The 26,745-nt window shown below is 36.7% G+C and overlaps 1 protein-coding gene and 1 pseudogene across 5 annotated transcripts in view; both read right to left on the bottom strand.

Annotated features, from left to right (window-relative positions):
* Positions 1-3,429, bottom strand: part of LOC125394617 (radial spoke head protein 4 homolog A-like) — a 32,984-nt pseudogene extending 29,555 nt beyond the window's left edge.
* A 604-nt stretch (positions 3,430-4,033) lies between these two features.
* The window catches only part of LOC125394470 (amine sulfotransferase-like), a 36,483-nt gene continuing 13,771 nt past the window's right edge, over positions 4,034-26,745 (bottom strand). For all 5 annotated transcript variants that reach the window (XM_087900725.1, XM_087900776.1, XM_087900752.1 and 2 more), the window contains 6 exons: positions 21,725-21,876; positions 19,045-19,253; positions 17,920-18,046; positions 16,573-16,667; positions 6,061-6,247; positions 4,034-4,557 (listed from right to left, as the gene is read on the bottom strand). In XM_087900725.1, the coding sequence (XP_087756851.1) occupies positions 4,436-4,557; positions 6,061-6,247; positions 16,573-16,667; positions 17,920-18,046; positions 19,045-19,253; positions 21,725-21,866 (882 nt within the window). In that variant the 5' untranslated portion in view covers positions 21,867-21,876 and the 3' untranslated portion in view covers positions 4,034-4,435. The remainder of the gene's footprint in view (positions 4,558-6,060; positions 6,248-16,572; positions 16,668-17,919; positions 18,047-19,044; positions 19,254-21,724; positions 21,877-26,745) is intronic.

The following is a 26,745-nucleotide window of genomic DNA, read 5'->3' as shown; positions in this document are numbered from 1 at the left end:
TCGCCCCACCTCTACTTCCTGTCTGGTTGACCTGCCTATTCTTCCTGCCTGGCCAATCAGCGTTTTATTAAAATACATGATTGATAGAATACAGATAATTCTCCCGCACCACCTATACATAGCGCCAGATTGTATATATGTATATTATTATCTCTGTTTAGGACATTTTGTATATTGATACAACTTTTAGGATGCATTTTCATATTGCTTTATATATTACTCCTACCTCTGATCAAGATGCTTATATATTGTTAACGTTTTGAGGTCATTGTCCTCATTTGTTGCACATTTGTTTACAGGTTATTTAATATTCTTACATAAAGTTTTAGTCTTTAAGTTATACAGGTATTAATTATTATAGGTCAATAGTTGTGCATGCTTACTCTACATACAGTCAGATGAATTAGGTTCTTTAGATACATTGAGATTGTATTCTCTCTAGACAAGTAATCTTCCGTCACTTCAATGATCTATAGAACATGGCATTTAAATAACTTAGGATTCTGTTGACATGAGACATGACTGCTTCTGACAGCACAAATCTATTCCAGAGAGAAAGTTGAGCACCAAAGACACTTGGAGCTTGCTTTCTTCTTGGGAAAACTGGCATTTGGGCAAGGAACTGACAATGCCTCAACCACTAACAAGTTACATGATATCTGAAAATGGATAAGTAGGGCTGTTAAATCTTGCAAAGACAGGATAAGATGGTTTTGAAAATTTTCCTGCCTCTGAAAATGGTCTGTCAATTATGCTAGGCCATAGCCAAATTTGGTTGCTTCAACATTGCAAAATGAGACTTTAGGTGATTGCTCAGCTAGCTAATTGACTCTGTCATATATTGCTTGCTTTGGAAGCTACTTGATTGTACTTCCTGTTGCTCAAGTAATATTATCCCCCTTCTTAGGCCTTCAATTGGGGTTGAAGATTAAATAGTCATACTTACCATCCTCTAATGATCTAGACAAGCCATTACCAATACATGAAGGCGTAAGTCACAGACAATCCCACACCAGTTTAGAATTATGATTAATAGAGTGGTTATTTATTCAAAGGGGAAAAAACTTACAGATTACCGTCCCAGACAACAGCCCCTCCACGCAAACAGGAAAGGAGTCTAGGAGCTGGAAGCGGAGCCGGAAGCCAGAGAGGGAGAGGAGGACAACCGCTGCTTTTTTTTAAAGAGAGAGAGACCATCCCCAATGGACTGGTAACTCAGCAGCGATTGGCTGAAGGAGCGGAAGGAGCTCCCACAGCAAATATAAGACTTAGACTTCTTAGGATAGAATGTTTTTTTAAAAACACTTAGCATATGTTCTTTGCTTAATATTGTTTATGCTGATTGCAATTCTAATCTTATACTTGATATCTGTTCCTAGTGTATATAGTTTTGTATTGGGTTTGGAACTCTCTTGCTTAAACAAAAAGGGGAGGTGTTGTGGGATCTTTTTCTGCTCCTTCAGCCAATAGCCTTAAAGATACCAGCCCATTTGAGCTTGGTCTCTTTTGCTTTAAAAAGCAGCAGTAGCCCTTCTCTCTACTTGATTTTTTGATTCACCCTCCACATTTAACCCATCATTCAGCCCTGTGTTGCTTTTTACAGCAGGCATTGAATTTTTTAATTTTCTTGGTTAGACACATTCACCACTATAACTGGGAATGACTGGGCCACTTTTTTAGTTTGAGGGCCTATGAGAGCCCCCTTAATTTCAGGTTGCCTAGTCTGTCTGTTGTTCACATTCATTCATTGGTCCAATGTCAGCCTTTACCCCACATTCTACATATACTTTTATTTTACCACAATTGAAACATTTGTCAACTTGATGTCTCCTCACTACTTTGGAAGTTGCTTCTCCTACCCAAGATTCAGAATTATAGTCAAATGTTTAAGTATTCATTGTATGCAGAATCCATTCATCCATAGGTGCTGATCTAAACCTTAATGACCTAATTATTTTTTGCATTCTAAGTTTGCATTTTCAAAAGCCATAGATTCAAGAATTATTTGTCTAGCTTCTGGGTCTGTTACTCCTATTTGTATAGCCTTACTAATCTTTGTAAAATGTCAGTTAAGGTTTCTCTCGGTTCCTGTATAACCCTGGAATATGATTCAATTATTTTTCCTAGTTCTTGAACCCTGTCCCAAGCATTTAAGGCTGCTTTGTGGCATAGGGAAAAGATTTCTTCATCATAAAGAGCTTGGACCTGTGGATCAGCATAAGGACCTTTGCCAAGAATTTGATCTTGGGAAATCTCAAGACCTTTTGCTCTTCCCTGTTGTTCCATATTTTTTTTTATTCCTCCCTGAAATAAATCCCAAACATCAATTAAGGTCTGTCATCCAGGACTGCTGAAACTAACTGGAAAAAGTCATAAAAAAGTCATAAGTCATATTTTATATTTGAATCAGATAACAGAATGTCATCCATGTAATGGTAGATTTTTGACTTAAGAAATTGCTTATGATTTATTTCCATTGGCTGGCTGACAAAGTATTGGCACAGGGTGAGGCTACTTAGCATTCCCTGTGGGAGAATACTCCATTGGTATCTTCTAGTAGGCTGAGAATTATTATAAGTAGACACTGTGAAGACAAACTTTTCTCTATCCTATTCTTGTAAAGGTATACTGAAGAAATAATCTTTTAAATTAATGACTATGAGAGGCCATACCTTTGGTAACAGAGAAGGCAGAAGAATTCCAGATTGTAGAGGGCCCATAGGTTGAATAATCTCAATGATAGTCCTTAGATCTTTCAATATTCTCCATTTTCCACATTTCCTTTTAACAACAAATACAAGAGAATTCCAAGAGCTGGTAGAGTGTTCTGTATGTCAAGCATTTAGTTGTTCTTTTACCAACTGTTCTAAAGCATGCAACTTTTCCTCAGCTAGTGGCCACTGCTTAACTCATATTGGTTTCTCAGTTAACCCTTTTAAAGGTAGAGCTGTTGGTACCTATGAAGGTTTATCAATTGCTTTGTGCTCTTGTAAAGCCCAAATGGCTGGTATCCATCATCCATAATATTTTTTAATATTTTCTTCAGCAAAGAGATGTTGTCTAGGACTGTGATCTGTAAGATTTCCCCTTAAATAAATAATCCTTTTATTAATCATAATTCCAAACTGGTGTGGGATTTTTTGTGACTTATGTCTACACCATCTCTTGGCATAAGAAGAAGTGGTGCAGCTATCCTGCTCTCATATTCACAGACCTGGATACCTGCCCCCTACCAACAGGGTAAATTCTAGTGTGCTACACAGGTGATCTGTTTTTCCCACTCTGTCATGTGCATGAACTGTAGACCCACTAAAGGCTGCACAGACATCAGGAGTCTGTGCTGATACCTGGGTCAAGTTACTGTCCAAGGGTTGAGTCTCTGTCAGGCCCATGTAGATCTGAGTAGTCTGTACTGCCACCCAGGGCCATGGTGTCGACTGGGCCTATATTGCTTTCAGGAGACTTGTCTGGGTCTATTACCCTGCCATGCTGCCATTGTGTTGTTTTCCATGATTCCTATATCCACCAAAAGCAGTGAAGATAGGACTGTGGAGTTAGCCCTACACCTCACTGACTGTGACCAGTCTGGAGAACAGGCCCTGGACCTCCTCAGGACAGCACAGTAGAGCTGTTCTTCCTCATGCAGGTGTGGGTGAGCAGAACCTGAAGACTGAGAGTGAGAGAGCTAGCCCCATGATCTGCTACATGGTGGTGTGGGCAAGATAAAGATATCCCCTTGACCCTCGCTCTTCACTGATCAAAACAGAATCCAGCTATAATTGGACCATGGATTCATATATAGTCCTGTATAGCAAGCAGCCTGAGCTCAGGTGTCACCATGAACCTGGTAGCCAGTACATGTCATTTAAAATGTCATGAACCCAATAGCAGCATGGCCCTTGAACCCACATATGTCCCTAGGTGTGGGCCCAGATCCTGGGCATCCACATTTGAACCAGCATATGTTTAATCTTTTATTTTTATGTCTTTACTACAAACTGAGATCTGTTATATTAATTTTAAAAGGCATAAATGTTTTCATATAACATCTCTCTTTATTTCACAGAGCACATTTGAACAGTCGTATTGATTTTGAAAGCAATTAAAATTAAATATAAGAATAAATGGATATTTAATGTTTATTTGATTCTAAATTAATTAAAGATAAATAAAATGTGAACAAGAGAAGAATCTCTGAAGACTACAAGTCATGATTTATGTTTTTTGTTATACCATTATTGTGAAAGATACCAATGCTAAAAACTACATTTGAAATCAATGTTATGGTCAGGAAACTAAGCATAAACTAATTATTTCATTAAAGAATTGTGCTTTATAAGTCATTCTTAAATGAATGAAAGAAATTAATTTTAATATTACAGTATGGCCTTTGGTTAGTACATTTTTATGATTAATTCATATGGTAATTAAAGTTCTACTCCTCATTTATATCCCAGATGAACTTTAAGGGTATGTTTTTCATATTCCTGTAGAATATTCTGTCAAATCTTTCATCCTGATCCACAGTCAAGTGATGCTTCCAGTCTCCTATGGTTCCTAATGGGAGAAGCACAGAATAGCACCTACGTAAGTAGCAATATCGGGGCACAGTCCACCCAACTCACTCTACTCTCTTCAGCTCAGACTGCAAATCACTCTCAGGAGGGCTAGGCTGGCTATCACTCCTCTCATCACAGAAGAAACTTCAGAGCAGCACAAAATAAATAGGTATCACTAGCTACTACCACTGAGTTGTAGCCAATTTTTTAAAAGAAAAAAAACACCTTAGAGGTTACAAAAAATATTTGAATTTTAAAAGTACATTTTACTATGTGCCAATCAGTATACTAGGAAAACACTTAGACTTCAAACACAGTATATTTCAAACACAGTCTTTTGAGGTATATGCTGTTTAGTTTTTCATTTTTAAACAGAAAAAAATGAGACCCAGAGGTTTTTAGCAAGTCAAATCAAGGTGACATAGAGCTTCAGAACAGTTAACATTGTGATTTTACTGAGTAGGAATTGGAAATGATCATTACACTAATTAGAATGAAAATATCCATTTGGTTTTCTTAGTTGTCTGAGAGGATGATATTATTGTTTGCATTTGGAAAGGATGGCAAGCTATCATGGGTAAGACGTTAAGGCTTGATGAGGAATAGGATGTGAGAACTGATGGTAAGTGGCAGAAGAGACAAAATAAAAGATTTCCTGAAAAATATAAAAACCCAGCAATATTCAAATATATGCTAATACTCACAGCAATGATAAGTTAAAAGGGTATCAAGATGGAAATGTTCATTCTTACCTATATCTCTGGGCATATACTGAGATCATAACAAGTTTATTGCCTGTTTACTTTATTGAACTCATGTCAAATAAAGTTACTAAAACATCGCTCTAATTTTTATGATGAAAAAAATCTCACACATGAGGAAGCAACATTTTCAATTTTGTCCAATATCCTAGAAAAATAGTAAATAAAATTGTTCTTGTCTAGGCAATGCATGATCATACTTATAATCCTAGCTTTGGGGGGTGTGTGCAGTGGGGACAGGAGGATTATGAATTTAAGGTAGCTGTGGTTAGTTAGACTACACTGAGAAGCACATATTCTCTCTCTCTCTCTCTCTCTCTCTCTCTCTCTCTCTCTCTCTCTCTCTCTTTCTCTCTTTATCTCAAGCACATACACACAAGCACACACACACACACACACACACACACAAACACACACACACACACACACACACACCTCCAACAAAACCAAACCAAACCAAAATAAGGCAAAAAATCCCCAACAAAACATTAGAGCCTAGGACAAGACTGCTGACTTACTTTAAAATTTGAGTTGTGTGCCTTATAAGGAAAGAAAGCCATGTTTATTTTCTAAGTGAAATTGTCAGATTTTCAGAGTTTTTACTAAAACTGCTAGAAACCCTGGATGCTTCCAAATGTCATTATCACCTGGAGAAATACTTTAAAAACACATATTATTTCCCCAAAGTACTTCAGGAACACTCAACAATTTTTCTGCTACTACAGACTAGTGAATTTCACCTTTGCGGAGGAATGTTCCCTCATCATTTCTTGTCCCAATTTCCTCTCTAATTATATCTTCATAATTTGCTCGCAGGTCAGATTTCATGTTCTGAAATGTAGCTTGTCTCACAACAGAATCCACATCTTTGTCACTCAGTTCTTTTTCCAGAAAACTACAGATTTTAAGCACTGAGCCCCTGAGGTCCTGAAAAAGTCATGGGTTGAGAAGTTACTGACCTTATAATGGAGGTGCGAGTTACAGACCAGTGTGTAACATGAACAGCTAGGATTTACTTTTGGAATGTAAAGATTCCAAAAGTAAATGGAAACAGGGTCAAGAAAAACTGAAATTATTATTTATTGTCATTAATACAGAATAAACCATTAATAAAACACAGTTCTTTTGAGACTCTGTAGCCTAAGCTGGCCTGGAATTCAGTATGTAGTCTAGGCTGCTCTCAAAGTTAGGATGGTCTTCCTTTCATAACGTCCCATAACTGCTGGGACTAGAGGTAGGAGCTACTACACCCATCTCAATATTTTTGTTCAATAACAACATCAACAAATGAGCAGAAGAGCTCAAGTACATCCTTGCAAAACACCTGTGAATTCAATATTTTTGGCTAGAAACACAGTTGGTTGAGAAGAATGTGGTTATTTTTATCTGATGTCTGCATTCCATCAGATTTTACTACTTCCATTAAACATATTACTGGGAAATAATTGGCAGATAATTTAGTCAAGAAAGAGAAGCATAGCATCTAAATTAGAGGCAAAGAAGTAAAACATCCTCTATAAAATGGACAGCAGTATGATCTCATAATGTAACACAAAAACTAGGGAAAGCAAAGAATCTGCTAGAACAGTGAGATTTTTACAGAGCTGTAAGTTATAAAATCAAAATCAGCACACAAATATTAGTTGAACTTATAAATACTAGTGATGAGTAATGGTAAAATAAGATAAAAATACATGAACTTTAAAACAATAGGATTAAAAAACTTAGGAATAAATGTAGAAAAGGTTAGAGACAGGTCCATTGAAACCAACAAAATATTGATGAAAGAAAAAGAAAACAGGAACAAACATATAGTATACACTGATGAATGGAAGACAGTTGTTATTTATTTATTTGTTTTTCTGAGACAGGATTTCACTGAAGTTTTGGGGCTTGTCCTGGATCTCACTCTGTAGACCAGGCTGGCCTTGAACTCACAGATATATGCTTGCCTCTTTCTCCTGAGTAGTGGAAATAAAGCGTGTGCCACCACTGCCAAGCTGAGGAGAGTTATTTTAAAGATGCTATAGAAACCAATCGACAAATTCTATGCAGTCTGTAATAAAATTGCAGTGTTTTTTTTTCATTTTTGCAAAAGGAAAAAAGAAAAGAAAGGAAAAAAAGAAAATCTATTCAAAATTTGTATGAAATTTAGACACCTCAAAGGAGCTAGTTCTCTTCTTCCAGCATGTGTGCCTCAAGGTTTACAGTTAGTTCATCAGGACTGGCAGCAAACCCCTTTACTGAACTATCTCTACCCACAAAGAAGTATTTTAATGTCATGGTGATTCTAACAGTGTGGTTATGATTTGAATATAGAAATCAATCAATAGGAGAGAATATACTTTCCAGGAAGTAATCTCTCACTTATAATGGTTAAATGGTTTTTGATATGGCTGTTAAGAACGTTAAGTGGGAAAGGTCATTCATTTCCACAAATGTTCTTGGGTAAATCAGATGTCCATAAACAAAAGAACAAAGATGAATTCTCACCTTACAATGTATTTCAAACAAATGAAAATTGGCCAAATATAAAAGCAAGGGACTAAACTACGATGCTCTTAGAGAGACTTAAAGGGAATGATTTAACACACAGGATTTCACAGTCATACTTTGAATATCCCTCTACAAGTACAGAGACACAATGGGATGATTTACATCATAGGATTTCACAGTGGTGTCTGTGATATGTCTCTACAAGTGCAGACAGCCCAAAATTAAAAACATTAAATTGATTATACTAAACTTAGTAACTCCTAGATAAAAGGGAACAGATTCAATGAAGTGAAAAGTTCACCTATAGAATGGGAACAATATTTTTGTCATTTATCTGATACAGGATTACCCTCAGAAATCAACAACAACAAAACCAACCTAACTAAAACTTTCAATAAACGATTCTCAAATGGAGTCTAGAATCATCCATTAAACACAGGAGAAAAATGCTCTCTATAACAAATCATTTGGAAAGCGGAAACCGACAAGAAGGACACACCACTTGTGTTCTATTATGATGACTATTCCTTAACAAATGACAGAAAATCATAAGTGCCAATGCTGCAAGAAGAAATATAAGTGGTTCATTTGCAAAGGGAAAGTGTAATGATTGCTTCATAAAGCAAAGGTAGAACCATTGTATAATCCAACTACTCCATTTCTGGCTTTCACTTCTGATTCCAAACAATTGAATCCTGACAGGTGTAAGATGGTATCTCAAAGTGGTTTTGATTTGCATTTCCCTGATCGCTAAGGAGGTTGAGCATGACCTTAAGTGTCTTCTGGCCATTCGAAGTTCTATGACATACTTTAGTCTGTTTATTCTTGAGACCTTTTGGCACTAAATAATATGGAAGGTGGGAAGCGAAGATGCGAGGTGACGGCATATTGACATAGTCTAAATTATGTATATTGTACTCAAAGAATGGTACTCTGTCCATTGTTTCAATGTTTTCAGTACTATTCCGGTGGCCATCAAAATAAATCAGGCTGAGAATCTGCTGGGTCCAGATGGTGCCTGTGAAAAGAGGTAACAATCCTATTTTCAACCTTGAGGTAGATTTAGGTAATAAATAGCTATAGTAACTTCATCCTTCTTCAAGTCTTTGATGCTTTTTTAATATTCCATGTATGCTAACAAGCAAGTATAATTTTTGTTTGATTTTTATTGTGTTTAGTAATAACATTAGAAAAGATAAAATTAAGGGCTCTAAATTCCTTTTTTTTAATTGTATAGTTGTTTTGTTCCTATTTCTTGATAGAGATTATTCAAATTATTCCTATAGCTTCTCTGTATTCTGTGTTCCAAGAGAAGTCTTTTTGTAGTATTTCAAACTTCTAATTGACAAATAGCGTTTGTAGATTACTGGGTACATTCTTATAATACCACACATGTACACAGTGTGCTAAAATCACATCAAGGCAAGAACATTAACCTCTTGCTAACTTTTATTCAGTTTGTAGCTTTCTTGATCTTCATAATATATTCATCTAGGGTATAGGATGCCCTTTAACTGTGTGTTACAGACATTGCTCTTCGACCGAGACTCTCTTACAAGTAGAGTATTACAATTTTAGAAAACTTAAAACTGAAGCCCACACCCAGGTCTCCATGTTCCCTTGAATGGATTATAAATACATTGTAGGAAAAAAAGAGGTCAAGGTTTCCAGTTTTCTTACTAATTCTTGGATTAATAACCATTCAAGTAAGATGACAACAATAAAACTATTTGGGAAATAGATATAAAAACCCAACACCTTTTCCAGATCAAATGGATCTGGGTGTAATCAAATGCAATGGTACTAATGTTCGACTTTATTTATTAGTGACGATTCTAAATGATTTGCCAGTCTAAATTTGACTTGGACATTCACTCTTGTTATTCTGAGGATGACATTATGGTGAATTTCAGGAAACAGTCCCTGAAATTTTGAAATAACCATTCTTAGGAAGATGTCACTGACTCCAGAGGTGTAACAATTGGAGTGTCTGACATCTTGCATGAGCCATCACAATCATAATCATTGTCCTAGCCTTTATCCAGGACCCCTAGGAGCAGTTGACAGTTCTCTAGAGAATACCAGATTATTTAAGGCACCAAACCAAGGGTGTGATATGATGAAGAAGCTTTATTTATCCTTTTCTCTTATTGCCATGACAAGGATAGGTTACCAGTATGGACCACAGCCAGGATACATACAGTTCATGCTGAGGTGTATAAATGTACATCTAGAATCATATTGGTCCCAGGTTCACAAAAGGAAGAATTCCCTGAAATATTTCTGTAAGACCTTGATATGGTTATACACTAGAAAAATAAAACAAATCTCCAAATACCTATTTTTGTCTCACAAAAAAATACCTAAGAGGAGATTTCAGAGCACTGATGGAAAAGGACCCTCTGAAAGAAAGTCATGCTTTCTGTTGGCTGTACCGTAAGTGCAAAACAAAACAAAAACAAAAGCCTATATTTCTGACCAAAGTCTCTTTAACTATACACCAATATTTATAAAAATGCAACAGTTTTAACCATTCTTCTATTGAGGGGCACCTAGGCTGTTTCCAGGTTCTGGCTATTACAAATAGTGCTGCTATGAACATAGTAGAACAAATGCTTTTGTAGTATGATCGGGAATCTTTAGGGTATATTCCCAAGAGTGGAATTGCTGGGTCCTGAGGGAGGTTGACTCCCAGAGTTTTACTCAGCGGTAAAAAACAATGACATCTTGAATTTTGCATGCAAATGGATGGAAATAGAAAACGCTTTACTGAGTGAGGTAAGCCAGACCCAAAAAGAGGAACACGGTATGTATTCACTCATAAGTGGATTCTAACCATAATTAAAGGTCTTTGAGCCTATTATTCGTGATCCTAGAGAAGCTAAATTAGAAGATGAACCTGATGAAGATTATTTAGCTATCCACCAGGAGGTAGGAAATAGACAAGAGTCCCAGGTAACCTCGGGTGCATGGGGGGGAGGGAGGGTCGATGGAAGGGGAGAAGGTTAGAGAGAAGGGAGTAGGGGAAGAAAGGGGAAAGCTTGGTGGCCTGGGATGGGGGGGGAGGGAGGAAGGATGAACAAGGGATCAGGGAAGATTATATTTCAACTAAGGGACCCATTTTAGGGTTTACAGGAGACTTGAGTATATATGGGATCCCAGGTCCAAGGAGAGATCCCCCAGATTGCTCTCTGGACAGAGGAGTGGGTGCCTGAATCGGCCGTGGCCCATGTCCATACTGATGTATATTTTGCTTATCACCATAGATCCTGCATCTGACGAAGGATGGCGATACAGTCGGAAACCCACATTGCAGCACGGGACTGAGCCCCCCGAGGTCCAAATGAGGAGCAGAAGGAGGAAGAACATGAAAAACGAAGTCAGTACTGCGAGGGATGCCATCACCCACTGATACAAGGGAACGGATCTGATGAGAGTTTACCAAGGCCAGTTGGACTGGGACTGAAAGAGGACGTGATCTAACCAGACTCTCCGAATTTGGCCGGATTCTCTGACTGTGGCTGACCCGAAGTCTTTCTGAAAAGCCATTGACTATGACACTGGGACCTGTTTCCTCTACATATAATGGATTTTGGGGATCCAGTCTGTTTGGACACTCACCTTCCTGGACCTGGAGGGAGGGGGAAGGAACTGGAACTTCCCACAGGGCAGGAAACCCTGACCGCCCTGGGGGACGAAGAGGGAGGAGGAGGGGGAGTAGGGGGAGTGGGAGGGTGTTGGGAGGGGGGGTGGAAATGGAAACTTTTATAATTTAATAAAATTTACTAAAAAAAAAAAAAAAAAAAAAAAAAAAAAAACAAAAACAATTGAACAATTGAATCCAAAATCTCTGAAAGATTTGTGCATCCATATTCACAGCATCAGTATGAGCAACATTTAAAATGTGGAAACGAGTCAAATTTGTACATATTATGAAACATAAATACAATGGGATGTGCAGACAGAGAGAGGGGATTCTGATACATGATGCAATAAGCTTTGATGGCATAGAGGACATTACAGTAAGTAAACTGAATTAGTAAAAATGCAGCTGCATGTCTCCACTCATACCAAGTACTAAACTTGAAGAAATTAATACATGAAGAACATAATGTGGTGATTTTCAGGAATAAGAGCAGAAGAAATAAGAAATTACGGTTTAATAATCCTAGGGTTCAGCTTGCCAAAAATAATATGGATAGTGAAAGTGACAAATGGTTACATAATGATGAAATGGCATATTTCAAGTAATGGATTTTAAAATCATAACTAAGAGTGCAATTGAGGTTAATAACCTGAGTAGGAGTATAGTAGTTGTTCTTGACAGGTTAGTTTTACCCAGAGAAGTTGTGACATTCTTCATGCTGAAGAACACTACTCCCAATTCAAGAATAAAAATAATAAATAAGAATGACACATAAATTACCTTTGTAGATGTAAAAATAAATGTTGATTATGAGAAACTTGAAATCCCTTCCATATTTAATGAAAGCTTAGCTTTTGAGGAGTCTATACATTAAATACAAAAAACAGAGATGGGTTTGCTTCTGAGTACCAGATGGCTTAGGGAGCTTCTAAGATAAATAGAGTATGTTCGTCTTCATCTTTGTATGTGGTCATTTGTGGAAGGAACTTAGTGTGTCTTGATGAATACACAAATGGCTTTGATGCACAACTACTGACCACAAAACCAAGAACAGGAAGAACATGAAAAACAGAGCAATGCAGCTGAAAGAAAGAGAGAAAAGATAATGGAATTTTGGATGTTGCCAATAATGGAGCTATTGGAAATAATTTTAACATAATATTATATTCATGGAGGGAAAAGAGAAAAATTTAAATTGCCTCAACTCAATACTACTAATGAGAAAAAGTTAAAAAAACAGACTATCTTTAATTAATAAAATGTAAATCTCAGTGAATAATTTTAGTAGAAACTTCAACTCAGATGAACTCAACATAGCCAAACTTGGAGCCAGGAGTAGGAGCAAACTTAACTCTCAGAATAATACAGAATAAAAAGAAAAATATGTTGGCCCCTGTATGAAGAACTTTGCCTGTCTTAGGTGAGGTGACACACACCTTTAATTCCAGGATTCAGGAGGCAGAAACAGGTGGATCTCTGTAAGTTCGAGGCTAGACTGGTCTAAATAAAGAGTTCTAGACAAACTAGGAATATATACACATTTAGATGATATCTCAATAAAAAAAATCAAACAAGAACCTTCATCTGACGACGGATGGAGATAGAGACAGAGACCCACATTGGAACACTGTACTTAACTCCCTAGGTTCAAACGAGAAGCAGAAGGAAAGAGAACGTGAGCAAAGAAGGCAAGACCAGAGTGAACCTTCATCCTACGATGGATGGCGATACAGACGGAGACCCACGTTGGAGCACCGGACTGGGCCTCCCATGGTCCAAATGAGGAGCAGAAGGAGGAAGAATATGAAAAAGGAAATCAGGACTGCGAGGGGTGCGATCACCCACTGACACAAGGGGATGGATCTAATGAGAGTTCACCAAGGCCAGTTGGACTGGGACTGAACGAGCACGTGATCCAACCAGATTCTCTGAATGTGGCCCAATTCTCTGAATGTGGCTGGCCCGGAGTCTTTCTGAAAAGCGATTGACAATGACACTGGGACTTGTTTCCTCTGCATATAATGGATTTTTGGGATCCAGTCTGTTTGGATGCTCACCTTCCTGGACCTGGAGGGAGGGGGGAGGAACTTGAACTTCCCACAGGGCAGGAAACCCTGACTGCTCTTTGGAATGGAAAGGGAGGAGGAGAGGGAGTGGGGAGAGTGGGAGGGTGTTGGGAGGAGGGGCAGAAATGAAAACTTTTATAATTTAATAAACTTTGAAAAAAAAACAAAATAGAGAGTTTTGTATGTGATGTAGTTCATTAGACTCCTGTGACTCTCACGTTCTTTGTGCAGGATAGTTTCTCAGCAAAAGACAAATTTCCTCAATTCCCCACTTTTCTCTGTTCATAATTCTGAGACAAATTTTATGAAAGAGCAAACTGTTTTTCATATAAATCTAGGAACACCTGTCTGATTTTCCCCATAGTCAGTCTTCAGTGATTACTACACTAAGGCATATAATGCAATTCTTTATTACAGACTTCAACCACTTGGAACATACAAAGGAAAAATAAAACACATGGGAAGGAAAAGTTAAGTCCCTCACATCCCTTGAGAATTTTCCATTAAGTAGATTCTGATGTCTTTTTAGGTAAATTAAAATTTCTAGATTCTTTTGCTTGTTCGTGTTTACATTTTAAAGGAAAACACACATGGAAAAGACAAGCACTCAGTTCAAGAAGTTATTAGGACATGAATCATAATTCTACCATGTAAGGAACTGAAATATGTAGGTTATTTTAGATCCCCACGAAATGTGTTTCTTCCTAGTAATAAACCTCATCTTTTCTCCAAACAATGATTGTCCTCATTGATGAGGATAACTATTTGCTATACCCATACTTTTTCCCATAAAATGTAATCTTTTAACACAGTCTGCACTCTATCCATTGCTCTGTTCTTGAGAAAGGAAAACAGAAATGTTTCTGTTTAGTCATGAAGTTCCTAGGAATAGCACTTCTAATTCAGTTAATAACCAAACTCGTCAGAAATGAACTGGTTTATTGTCTTAGTGGGAAAATCAGTAGGGAAACAAATATAAAGTTTTAGACAAAAATAACAAAACTATTTCACAGCAATGGACAAGGAAGACACCAAAATTATCTTAACATTGGTGGAAATATAATTACTATAGAACATTGGTAGTTTTCTCTCTGTTTAAAATATTAATTTCAATTATACTTATGGTATAATGTGTGACAAGAGTCAGTGGGTAAATTCTTATCTTTAACTGGTCTACTAACATTTACCATTTTCAGTTTTAAACTCGTGATAAGGAATGATATTTCAAAGATACTAATTTTGTTCCATTGCCATGGTATTTTTTTATAACTCTTAAAGTCTCCTCACTACTTTAGGATTATGGAAATAATCATGATCATGACCCACAGATCTTGTGCAGTCCTGACTTCGGTCTCACATACTAGTTTCTTGTCCCCCGTCCCACACCTTTTATGTTCAAGTCCTTTCCTTACTTGGTTCTAAGTACTGTATTGCTTCACATAAAATTCTATCTTGTATTTTGCTTTTTAGCCATTTTCTTTTTGTTAAGTTATGTATATTAACTTGTGAATTCCATGTTACTTTTACCTCCAGAGAAACAATTATCTTCAATTATACCAGAAACCTTTTATATGAATACTGGCATTTTATTTGACATTTCTTTAATAACTACACTTACTAGTCTAAACTCTCTAAAAGTTTAAAAATAGTAGTGTGTAGGGTGTGTGTGTGTGTGTGTGTGTGTGTGTGTGTGTGTGCGTGCATGTGAGCATGCAATGTGTTTGCTTCAAGATGGAAGCTAGTGCCATGGTGCAAGGGTGGAGGTCAGTAGACAAATTTATGGAGTTTTTATGGCATTCCATCTTTGTGAAGGTTGTGAGGGTTGAATTTGTGTTGTCATGCACACACTGGAAATCCCTTTAGTGACTTTGTCATATCACCAGTCAAGATAAACTTATGTATTTTTTACTTTGGATATTTGCTTTTTGACTATTTGCCTTCATTGTTAGCACATGAACTCTATAAAAAGGTAAGTCCTTGTTTACTCTTGTTTTGGAGCCTGTCACAGAGAAGCCATTCACTTATGTTTCATGAATCAATATGTCAATAACTACCAGAATGTGGTGAACTTTAACTTTTTTTTATTTACACAGCATATTAAGATACTGTTTAATTGTGATAAATCAAAAATTATTCTATAGATTCATCTTAAATATCCACCAAGATTATTTTTTAAAAGAGGGGGAACTTGTTCCATCAGTAAAATTATAGTCTATGGCTCTAATTGTTCACATTTTATAGTAGTTACATGCCTCTCTGCTGTTTTCTGGCCTTTAGTAGTGAGCTGTAGCCTCCCTGAGTATATAGTCAAAGGAAATGAAGTCACCATTTTAAACCTACTGCAATCTAGTATTCTTGCTATACATCTTCAACCACAATACATGTATTTGGCCCAGTGTCCACCAAAAGATGAAAGAGTAAAGAATTTATGATATATGTCATATGCCATATATAAAATAAATTATCATTCAGAAGTAAAAATTTAATGAAATTTTATTATCTGCAGTAAAATGTATGAAGTTAAGAACATCAGGTAAAGTTAATAAGCCAAACAATGAGACAAATTTCTTGTGTTCTCTTATATGTTGAAACTAAAAAGTCAACCTTAAAGTAGAATTGTGTTTAGCAGTAATTGGGGAGAGCCTATGGAGAGGAGAAAAGAATGACAATGCCAGAAGCATGGCAAGATAAGATCAATGCACACCTTATTCATTAACAAAAATATAATATCAAATACCATTAATGGATTTAATTAATATAGGATAATAAAGTTTTTAATTATGAAAGCCATTGGTGCTGTGAAGCTTTGGGATTGCCTTTGAAACAGGTTGTTACATGAGAAGGGTTCACAAAGATGAGTTTACATAGAGAAGAGAGTACAGAGAATGTCCAGTGAATAAGGCAGAGGCTGGACATTAGGGATCATCTCCAACAAAAAGCCCAAAGAAGAATTAAAGTATGAAGATAACTGGGAGAATATATTTTCAACCAAGAGAATAACTGTGTAAAAGAAATAATTTAAAAATACAACTACCTCATCTTACCTTCTTCATATCTTCATAGCTCAGGAACATAATATTGAAGTCATGTCTGTGTTCATACCAGCCTCTTATGTGGTCAAACCAATTGCTTCCTACCACTGGGAAGAAAAGTAACAAGTGAGAATGCCAAGCTGTGTGTCCATGTAGTGGACAACAAAGTCTCTACCTCCTTTTCTGGTTTGGAATTTTTAGAAAAAAAAATGGAGGTCCTGTAATGGAAATTTATATCCCTATTTAAAATGTATAGTGGTTTGGGGGAGCAATTACCTGAAAATCATAGAAACTTGCCTCTGCAATATTACTACAGGAGTAGGAAAGAAGCAATAGAGAAATAAAGGGACTGAGGATGCAGATGGCTTTAAGGCACACTGTTTCTTGTTACTACTTCTCCATAAAAGGCAAAAGTCTCTGTTTCTCCTCTTGTTCACTGTCTGCAGTGATACAGAATCCTAATATCATCTTACAAGCAAGTGAAATTTTGATTCCACATGTGATGTGCTGTGAAATAATGCTCTTGTACCCTGTAAAGATTTGTCACTTGTATTGGTTTAATCAAATGCTGATTGACCAGTATCCAAGCAGGAAGAATAGGTGGAGTGTCCAGACAAAGAGAATTCTGGGAGGAGGAAAGGCAGAGACAATCATCTTCCAGAGGAAGCAAGATGAAAATTATACACTCAGAAAAGATACCAAGTCAAGTAGTTAAATATATCGAAGAATTATGGGTTAACTTACGTTGTAAGAGCTAGTTAATAATAAACCTGAGCTAATAGGCCAAATAATTTATATATGATTAACATAAGCCTCTGTGTTTCTTTGGGAGTGAATGACTGCGGGTCCATGAGGGACATAAACTTGTATCTACAGTGATAAGCCTCTGGCCTTAATTAATCCACCTATGTAGTAGAATGAACAGTTCCACAGCTGCAGTATAAAGCCATACACAGGATCAAGAAAAACATACAACCATCAACATTTCCTCTTCCAGAATAGATTATTCTACCTTTGCCACTAATTAGAAAGAATTGACAGAATATCTATAAACCAAAATAGTTCCTACATAACATGCCTTCCTAATCCTGACAATCCTCAAATGATGCATAAAGATAGAAAACCCAGTTGATTGTGCATAGAGTTGACATGCAATTGTCACTAGAGATAAGTTCTTTGTATTTTGTGTTTTGTTTGTCTGCTATTGTTATTCTTGTTCCAGTATATTTTTTCTTGTTCCTTTCAAAAAGAAATGTCCTGTTCCATTTCTTTAAATTATGTTCTATAAGTCTGAGAATTTGTCTTACTGGCACCTTTTGTGTAATTCATTTGAGTATGGGTCAATGAATTAATACTTACCTCTTCCATCTAGGAATGCTTGCATAAATGTTTCCACACTATCTGAGGCTTCAAGTATAACCATCAAATTTGAAAAATGAAAGTAGGAGGTCAAAACATCTTTAGGATTTCTGTAGATATAAAGAATCTGTAGGAAGAATTATGTAATTATTTCTTTAATCAAATCTTAGAGATGCTTATGCTTTTAAATACAATTTTATAATATTCAATTATAATAAGCATAATTATTTCTTCTAGTCTTTGAACTGTCAAATAGTTATTATTTATATTTTGGTATTACAAAGAGTACTGTAATAATAAATAAACAAACTTTCTCTATGGCATTCAGGGGTAGAGGCTTGCTCCTGCCTCTAGTTAGTATTCCAGACCTTGTTGATTTCTGAAGGAAGGCCTTATTCCCTCTGAGAAGTGGATGGGGAATAAGAATGGGATAGGTGGAGGGCAGGGAAAGAGGATAGAGGGGGAACTGGGGCTGGTATATAAGAATGAAAAGTAATTTTTTAGTACATATATGAAAAAAATAATAAAATCCAGTCAGTTTAATAACACTAAAATTAAGAGTGTTGCTGATGAAAACCCACATGAGAAAAGCAATGAGGATGAGCTAAAATAGATTCATTTCTAAAAGTGATAGAAAGCAAACTGACCACAAGAATGTAATAAAATATTGGGCTATTGATAGACTCTTTTCACACAGTCAAAAATAATGATGACCATTAAATATTCAACATGGGTACTCCCATTATGAGGATGAGGATGCAAATTAACATACATTTGAGACACCTTTTTCTAGCTGCTGTGTTGATAAACATCTAAAAGTCTGATATGTCAAGTTACTAGGGAAACATTAATAAGTCATCTATTACACATTTCTGCAAAAAGTAACAAATCCACTTTCTTCAGAAATACTGCACCACCTAAGTGGAGTACTCTGGTCACTGTGGCTCCGCAGCTCTATTCAAGGGTGTGGGTTCTAGGGAAGCTGCTGGGAGAATACCAGGAGACATACACAAGAATGTTCATAGCAGCTGCATCATAGTGGCAAAACAATGGAATAGACTAATTATTCAGTACTTATAGAAGGCACTTCATGAGTACAGTAAGTCACTAAGCTCTGTGACATACTTTGACTTTTTTGTTCTTGAAAACTTTTGGCACTAAGTAATACGGGAGGTGGGAACAAAAGATACGAGGTGATGGCATTTTGGCAAAGTCCACATTGCGTATATTGTACTCAAAGAATGGTGCTCTGTCCAGTGTTTGGAGGTTTTCAGTGTTGTTCCTGTGGCCCTCAAAATAAATCAGGCTGAGGATCTGCTGTGTCCAGATGGTACCTGTAAAAACAGTTAACAATCTCGTTTTCAATGCTGAAGTAGGTTTTAATAATGAATACCAACTGTAATGACATACATTTTATGGATAATTTAGAGCTCTCTTTCCTTTAGCACCAGAGGCATTCTTGGATGTGTCTCTTTTTCATTCCCCATTGTCTGTTTGAACTCTCAAGTCGGTAAGGCTGAATTCTACAACTCTTTTGTCTCTTTCTCACTTACAAAGATGCGGTAATTGGTAATGATAATCCAGATGATTCTTGTAGTGTCTGTGAGTTCTATGCTTCATGTGGAGTCCTTTCAGTAATATTTAACTGCTATTGACATATAACATTTGCAGATATTAACAGGAGAAGTATGGTATTACTTCTTGTGGATACATACAGTGTGGTCAGATCACACCCGGGATAGCTCACTTCTGTCTTGCTGACAGTTTTTTCTGTTTGAAGCCTTCTAACTTATTTTTTAATTTTCATAAGATATATATCAGGATACTGAATGCCACTTTATTTCTGTTTACGGGCAATTCTGACTCATTTCTGAAACTACTTTATTTACGTATCTTTTAGAACTGTGAAAAAACTAATAGAATTAAATATTTTCAGTTTCTATTTCTTATCTTGCTTTGTACTCTCAAATACTTCTCTGCCATATTTCCATTAATTGATCATAGCACACATGTAGAAAGAGGAAACCAAAAATTTCAACGTTATTGCCATTTGGTCTCTGGACTATTAGATCAAGTAATACAGAGGAAGTATTTGGTAAATACCTGCAAAATTCCAATTCTATTTCCTTTAAGAATGGACCCCATTTAATCAAATGCTGTTGTGCTTAGGTTTAGCCTTAATTATTAATGGCTGTTCCAGATAATTCATTGGTGGCAGTGTAGATTTGATTAACCCTTAATTATTAATAGCTATTCCAGATAATTCATTGGTGACAGTGTAGATTTGATTAACCCTTAATTATTAATGACTATTCCAGAATAATCCACTGGTAGTGGTGTAGATTTGATCAACCAGTCACTATTCCCAGTGAAGAGTGATGGTGCACCGTATGAAGAAGAGCCTGAAATTTTGGAAGAGCTGATCATGCCAAGAAATTCCAGATGCCAGGGCTTCTGACAGTGAATATGTCATTATCCTGTGTGGCACAATATCAGCACGCATCGCACATTTCAGTCTTTCTGAGGACCTCCAGAAACACCCAGTATCTCTTCAGCAACTGAGTTATTTAGTTTTTATCTACAGTGAACCAGGGACGGACTCACGGGGTCCTTCAAGTTCTGTACCACATTAAACATCACAAAGACAGAAAACAAAGTATGATTTGATATGAACAAAAATATTTTTGCAAAGCATCTTTATTTACTGAAATGGCCAAATATAGCCTTAAAATCCTGGTCTTAGTATACAAGGACAGTGGGGGTGGGTGGAGATGTGAAATCTTAACACCTATAGCTTTACTATTTAGTTTGTGTTAACCACTGAAAAACTTACACCGACACTTGTAAGTTTCCCTTCTGCTGAGGTAGAAGTACCTTTACAAAAGGAACTTCAGTTCATCTTCATGTCCAACAGAAAACAGGAGTCAAACGGAAGTGCTTGTGCTTGCTTGGCCTGATTAGCTTCCCAAACCTCAAGGCTTCCAGGATTCCAGGAGGCCTCACTGTTGCAAGATTTTCTTTTTCTATTTTTGAGAATTTTAAGTTACAGTTGTCTTGGAAATCTTGTCAGCAAAATTGCATGCATCGGAAATTTAATCATTGTCTGAGATAAAGTCTCTACATAATAAAGCATGTATTTTTTACAGAGAAGGTTTTTGATTATCTCAGCCTATTCAACAGGCTGTTGTCATCATTTAGCAACAAGCTTCTGTTGGATTCTTATTTGATTCCCACCCCCCCCCAGCATTTTTCCACAATAAAGTACAGTATATGCATGGCAAGTGTTCTTACCCATAGAGACTTGAGTTTTATATACGTTTTGACCATATGTTGTTCTAAACTATAGGTTGCTGTAATTACAGATACTGTTGTCTGATAGGATTTAGGATATCATTGGACATGTATGAGGGGTTATGTAGATTAGGTTCATCGAGTTGAACTGCAGATGTCAGTTGACAAAGAACTTTCACCTGCCATTGGGACTTCTTCAACATGATGATGTATTCTGGTCCAGCAGTGAGAAAAGAAGCTAATATTGTTGAAATGACAGTGTGTGGAAAGGAGAATATTTATGCACTTATTATCAAACCAAGATACCGGGCAGTAGTGGTGCACATCTTTAATCCCAGACCTTGGGGGACAGAGGCAGGCAGATCTATGTGAGTACAAGGCCAAACATGTCTACAAGAGCTAGTTCCAGGACACCTCCAAAGCTACAGAGAAACATTGTCTCGAAAAAACAAAATAATACAAACAAACAAGAAAAACAAAAATGAATGCCATATAGCCTACTTATTCCACTCACCAGATTTTGGATATGTGACTATGAAGACATCATCATCTCTAATTTCCTGATCATCAATATTTTCCACTACATTCATGTTCACTAAAGTTCTTTCAAAGTTATAGCCTCTGAAGTTCAGTAAATGTTCACCTTTATTGTTCATAGCGATTTACCTAGAAGTAAAAATCATAAAATTTCTTCACTACCGTAGTATTTTCCGATAGTGAACAATGATTCTTGAGTGGTCTACATGTGCCAAGCACCACTGAAATGTTCCTCACATATTAATATTTATTATAATAAGCAAGTACATATGCTAGATTATTTAAATTTATAACAATCTTACATTGCTACATTTGTATTACCACAATACAAAATATTAAAAAACAAACATAGCAGGAAGTTAGAAAGATTTTTCTATAATTCGAGATGGGAAAGGTGATTTTAATTCTAAACATAGAGATGAGGAGAGTAGGGTACAGAGAATGCAACCAACTTATTCAAGGTTGTCCAGTTGGTTAACTTAGAAAGATGACAGCAAACAATTGGGGCAGAGTATATGTTTGTAACTGAAGAGTTTCTTTGTATATTAAATTTTTATCCATTATACTTTTGTTATGAAAACAACAATTTCCTTATGGACTACACTTCAAGTGTCCTCTTCCTAGGGAATGGATAACCTGCTGTCTCTGTGTAGCATCTCTCAGACTTGGCATTTGAGAGATCATTTCTAATAAGTATTTTTTGCCTGACTAAGACTCATGATTTAGAAACATCATTCTTGTGTAGTCACAAATATTGTATAAAATATTTATAATGATATATACTTTTCAACAGAAGAATTTAAAATAAAATATAGTAAAATATTTTTTTAATTATGATACAAAGTATCATGTTTCCACAGTACATTTTTGTCCATACTTTTTGGGAGTGATCTTTTCCCACTCCTCCAGATCTTCCCGCTCCCTTCCCTTGCAGATGTTCAGCCTCATTCTTCTTCTTAATTGTCATAAATGTTTTATCACCCTGTCTCTTTACTATTTACATGACTTAAATTTATATTATATTCATATACCTATACATGTATAATATCTGGAAACTATACTCTGTGTATGAGAGAAAACGTGTGATGATTTGTCTTAGGGAGTCTGAGTTACCTCAGTTAATATAATACTTTTCAGTTTCATCAATTTTCCTTCAAATTCTATAATTTTATTTTCTCTACAGCTAAATAAAATTCCATTGCATGGATTACCACACTTTCATTATTCATTCATCAGTAAGTAAATATTGAAGCCATGTCCATTTCTTTATTATTGTAAATAAAGCCTCAATAGTAATATCCATAAAGCCCCATTAAGAGAAACATTTTCCTTTTGGTCAAGAGAATGAAATCTCTGAATATTACAGTTGGGCAGTGCAATGGCCTGCTATGGGACCCCCTAGGAAGGCTGTCTTACTTAATGCATACTAAAGAGATAAGAGGAGTAGTTAGCCTTTTATTGAGAAAATATACTTTTCCTTCCCAGAATTTCAACTTTCTAGTCTAGTCTCTATAAGCTAACATGAGATTCTGTTGGATCTGCTCAACCTTTCTTTTTTATTCCTTTTTTTCTTTTACTTTCATATGCTAGTCAAAAGTAAATATGCTTTCTCCAGTACTGTGGGCCTTTTCACTCACGTCTCAATCTCCCAACCTGCCATGCGACTGCTTGTCCACCAAGTGGCTGACTTCTATGTTGTCTCAACTCATAGGGCGTGCCCCCTTTCTCTTCTCTGCCTCCTTCCTCCAAGCAGCTGATGAGGTTTATAGCTTGCTTGCTGTGAAGTTTTTCTTTAAAACTCATTTAATAAAATTAGCCTTTGGTCTGTGCTTACATCCTTTTTTACTAAGACAAAGACTCCAGAGAGGGGACTCTGATTTTTCCAGTAATGACATGAGCGATATTGTAGACTTCCCCAAAATTTTGGTAATTCATGAAAATTGTATACATAGAGTGAATTTATATCTCTGTGATAGTATGTTGACTCTCTTGGGTATGAGTGCAAGAGGAGTATAACTGTCAGATTTTAGTTCTATTATTAGAACTTTTGAGAACACTCCATTTTGATTTCCATAGTAACTTCACCGGCTTACACTCCCACTAACAGTGAATAAAGGTTCCTCTTGACTCAGATCCCAACCAGTGTGTGAAGGAAAAACATACAGTAAAAAAGGAAGCGAGTGGGACACGGTGAGCAGCCCATGAATGGACTGATGAGCTCTCCACAGGCAAACCCAGGGCAGCTGGAGAGTATCCATCTGTGGTGTCAGTCTTGGTAGAAAAATAGTAGTTCCAGTAGCAAAGGGAAAAACAAATTTCAGAAAGCAAAACAGAAGGAGACTCCAGGGACTGTTCCATCAGCTCAGCTTCAATGAGTAATTCCCTCTTTTCAGTGTGAGAGTCAATGTTGAGGGATGGAACCTCAGCTCAAAATAGAGAAAGTTTCAGAATATTTGTCCTGTGCTTTTGATACCAGTGCATCTTAAGGAAAGGTGAGGAAGAACTGAGGAACTCTCTCTCTCTCTCTCTCTCTCTCTCTCTCTCTCTCTCTCTCTCTCACACACACACACACACACACACACACACACACAGAGAGAGAGAGAGAGAGAGAGAGAGAGAGAGAGAGAGAGAGAGAGAGAAATGGGGCAGTGCTATGAACTGCTAACGGAGCACTAACAAAAAGCCATTTTAGCAAGAATCTTGTTGAGTTGGAAGTTAGGCCATTCCAGAGGCAAAGATCCTTTGCTGCATGGCTTATCTTGGAAGTTCAGAGGAAGTACCATGGGACTGTACTCCTATCATTTGACCTGCAGAATATTTCTAGCTACAGAGGGAAAACTGAGCCAGAATGTAGCAATGTTCTGTATATGGATAGCTGGGCTGAGCCATAGCTTGGGATAGTATAGAGACAGGCCTGGAAACTGTGCCCATGTGAGAGACATGTAGGGAACAGAGGATCATAAGGGCCAGTTTATGTTTAGACAATACATCCCAGATATTGATAAAGTACAGGCCAGGGCCAAGATAGATAGTGCCGAATCTTAACAAGTGAGCCCAAACTTGATAACACCAGGAATCTATAACACTGATACAAAATGTTACATGACTATTTACTGCAAAAGTGACACTTTTATGGGATTCCGTATAAATGTGTCCTTAAGGAAAGAAGCCTGAGATTTCATCTTATCCCATCCTTGGCAGTCACCCGTCTGTGTCTGTAGGCCTGTGTGTATACCTCCAAACAGCCTGAGTACTGTTGAATGAAGCATGTCATATACCCATGTCTCCTTACATCTCCTTACATTCTCTTTCAGCTCCAGGCCTCCCATGCCTGCCTGGTCTCCTTTCCTGGCATGAAGATTTGAACCTTACAGGACTGTGTACAGATCTCATCCCCTAATATTCAATTTTAATTTAGTAGATCAGTTTTGTCCTCTCTCTCTCTCTCTCTCTCTCTCTCTCTCTCTCTCTAACCATCTCATTGTTCTGTTAGGATTTCTTAACATGGGTTGCCTTGGACATGGGGGTCTCCTGCTTCATCATCCTGAGTACTAGGATTATTTTAGGTTTCCTGTTCATGTTTCTTTACTGTTTTCTTTCTTCTTCTCCCTCTGGCTGGTGCTGACTTACCTTCCTTCTTATCTTTACTGTTCCTCACTCCTTTTTACTTTTCCCTCTTCTTCTGTTTCTATTCCCCAAACATGAATTATTAGCCTTACTTGCTTCTGATCATTTCTCCTTTACTCAGTGCTGTTCCTGTATTTACCCTTATTATTTAAGTTGAAGCAGTTACTTGTTTTACCTAGCTATTGCTGTGTTTTCATTATGGACCCACCCACCCACCCACCAGGTGTGGCTATTTCTGGAATGTTCTGCTCTTGAAGTAGAATTGAAGCTCAAACTGGGTACCTTGAAGCTACATTGGAGGTTTTAAATGCTGAACTATTCCTGAAGTTCAGTGGAGCAGAAGGATGTCTCACCCCTAATAATAATAAGAAAAAAACCTTGCCCTACTTCAAATTGCAAGCACTACCACTGAAAGAATATCAGTAACTAAAAAGTTACAAGCAATCCGCCAAACAGAAGTCCCCATACAGCACCATGAGGAATCAGGACTGCCATGAATCTGAAAACTACTAATCCACTGTCATTGAAACTAAGGAGAGAGTTTGGTGAAAGATTTCATACATGGAAGAATGAAGCCAGATCACTATCTCTCACGCTGTACAAAAATCGATTCAAAATGGGTTAAAAAACATAAAGTAAAACCAGAAACTCCAAAACTGCGAGAGGGCAACAGAAATGAAAACTCTTTATGAGGTAGGTAAGGTTTTCAGAAGATGAGTCCAACAGCTAAGAAAATAATACAGCCAGCAAATGGAAGTTAAAGTTCCTGCACACCAAAGGAGCAATTACTTCAGTGAGCACACAACCTAGAGAAGAAAGTTGTTGTGTGCTATACCTTTGATAAAACACTGATATCTAGAATTTATATGAAAAACTTTTTAAAAACCTACAAATATAAAAAAAGCAAAGGCACAATCTAGAAATAGACTAATGAAATGAAACGACTGTATATTCATGTTTTATCGCGTTCCTAGACACTTGATTGTCTGATACATTAAAAAAAAACACTTATAAATGAGGTTCTGGGGAAAGAAAGGAGATTGGCAGTAGGGTTAGGGGAAAGCGAAATTAAGGAGGTAGACGTGTTCAAAGTGCATGATAAATTAATGTTTGAATGATATTGTCTTTATAAAACTTGGTGCAATGAAGATATCCCACTAACAACAAATAATAGCCAGTTGTGTTTGCACTTTTCAGCTATGTGATGTATTGTCATAAATGATTAACTTAAAATATGTAAACATATTCTTTGATAAACTAAAATAGACAAAATTTCCCTATTAGTAATTACTAGCAAAATTTCAATGAATATAATCTCAGATAACAAAAAGTTTTCAATGTTAGTTAAGTTTTTTACTTAATTATGACATT

Source organism: Myodes glareolus, chromosome 1 (genome assembly GCF_982192425.1).
Source record: "Myodes glareolus chromosome 1, mMyoGla1.1, whole genome shotgun sequence".
NCBI classification, from domain to species: Eukaryota; Metazoa; Chordata; class Mammalia; order Rodentia; family Cricetidae; genus Myodes; species Myodes glareolus.
This window is presented reverse-complemented; position numbering and strand designations above follow the sequence as displayed.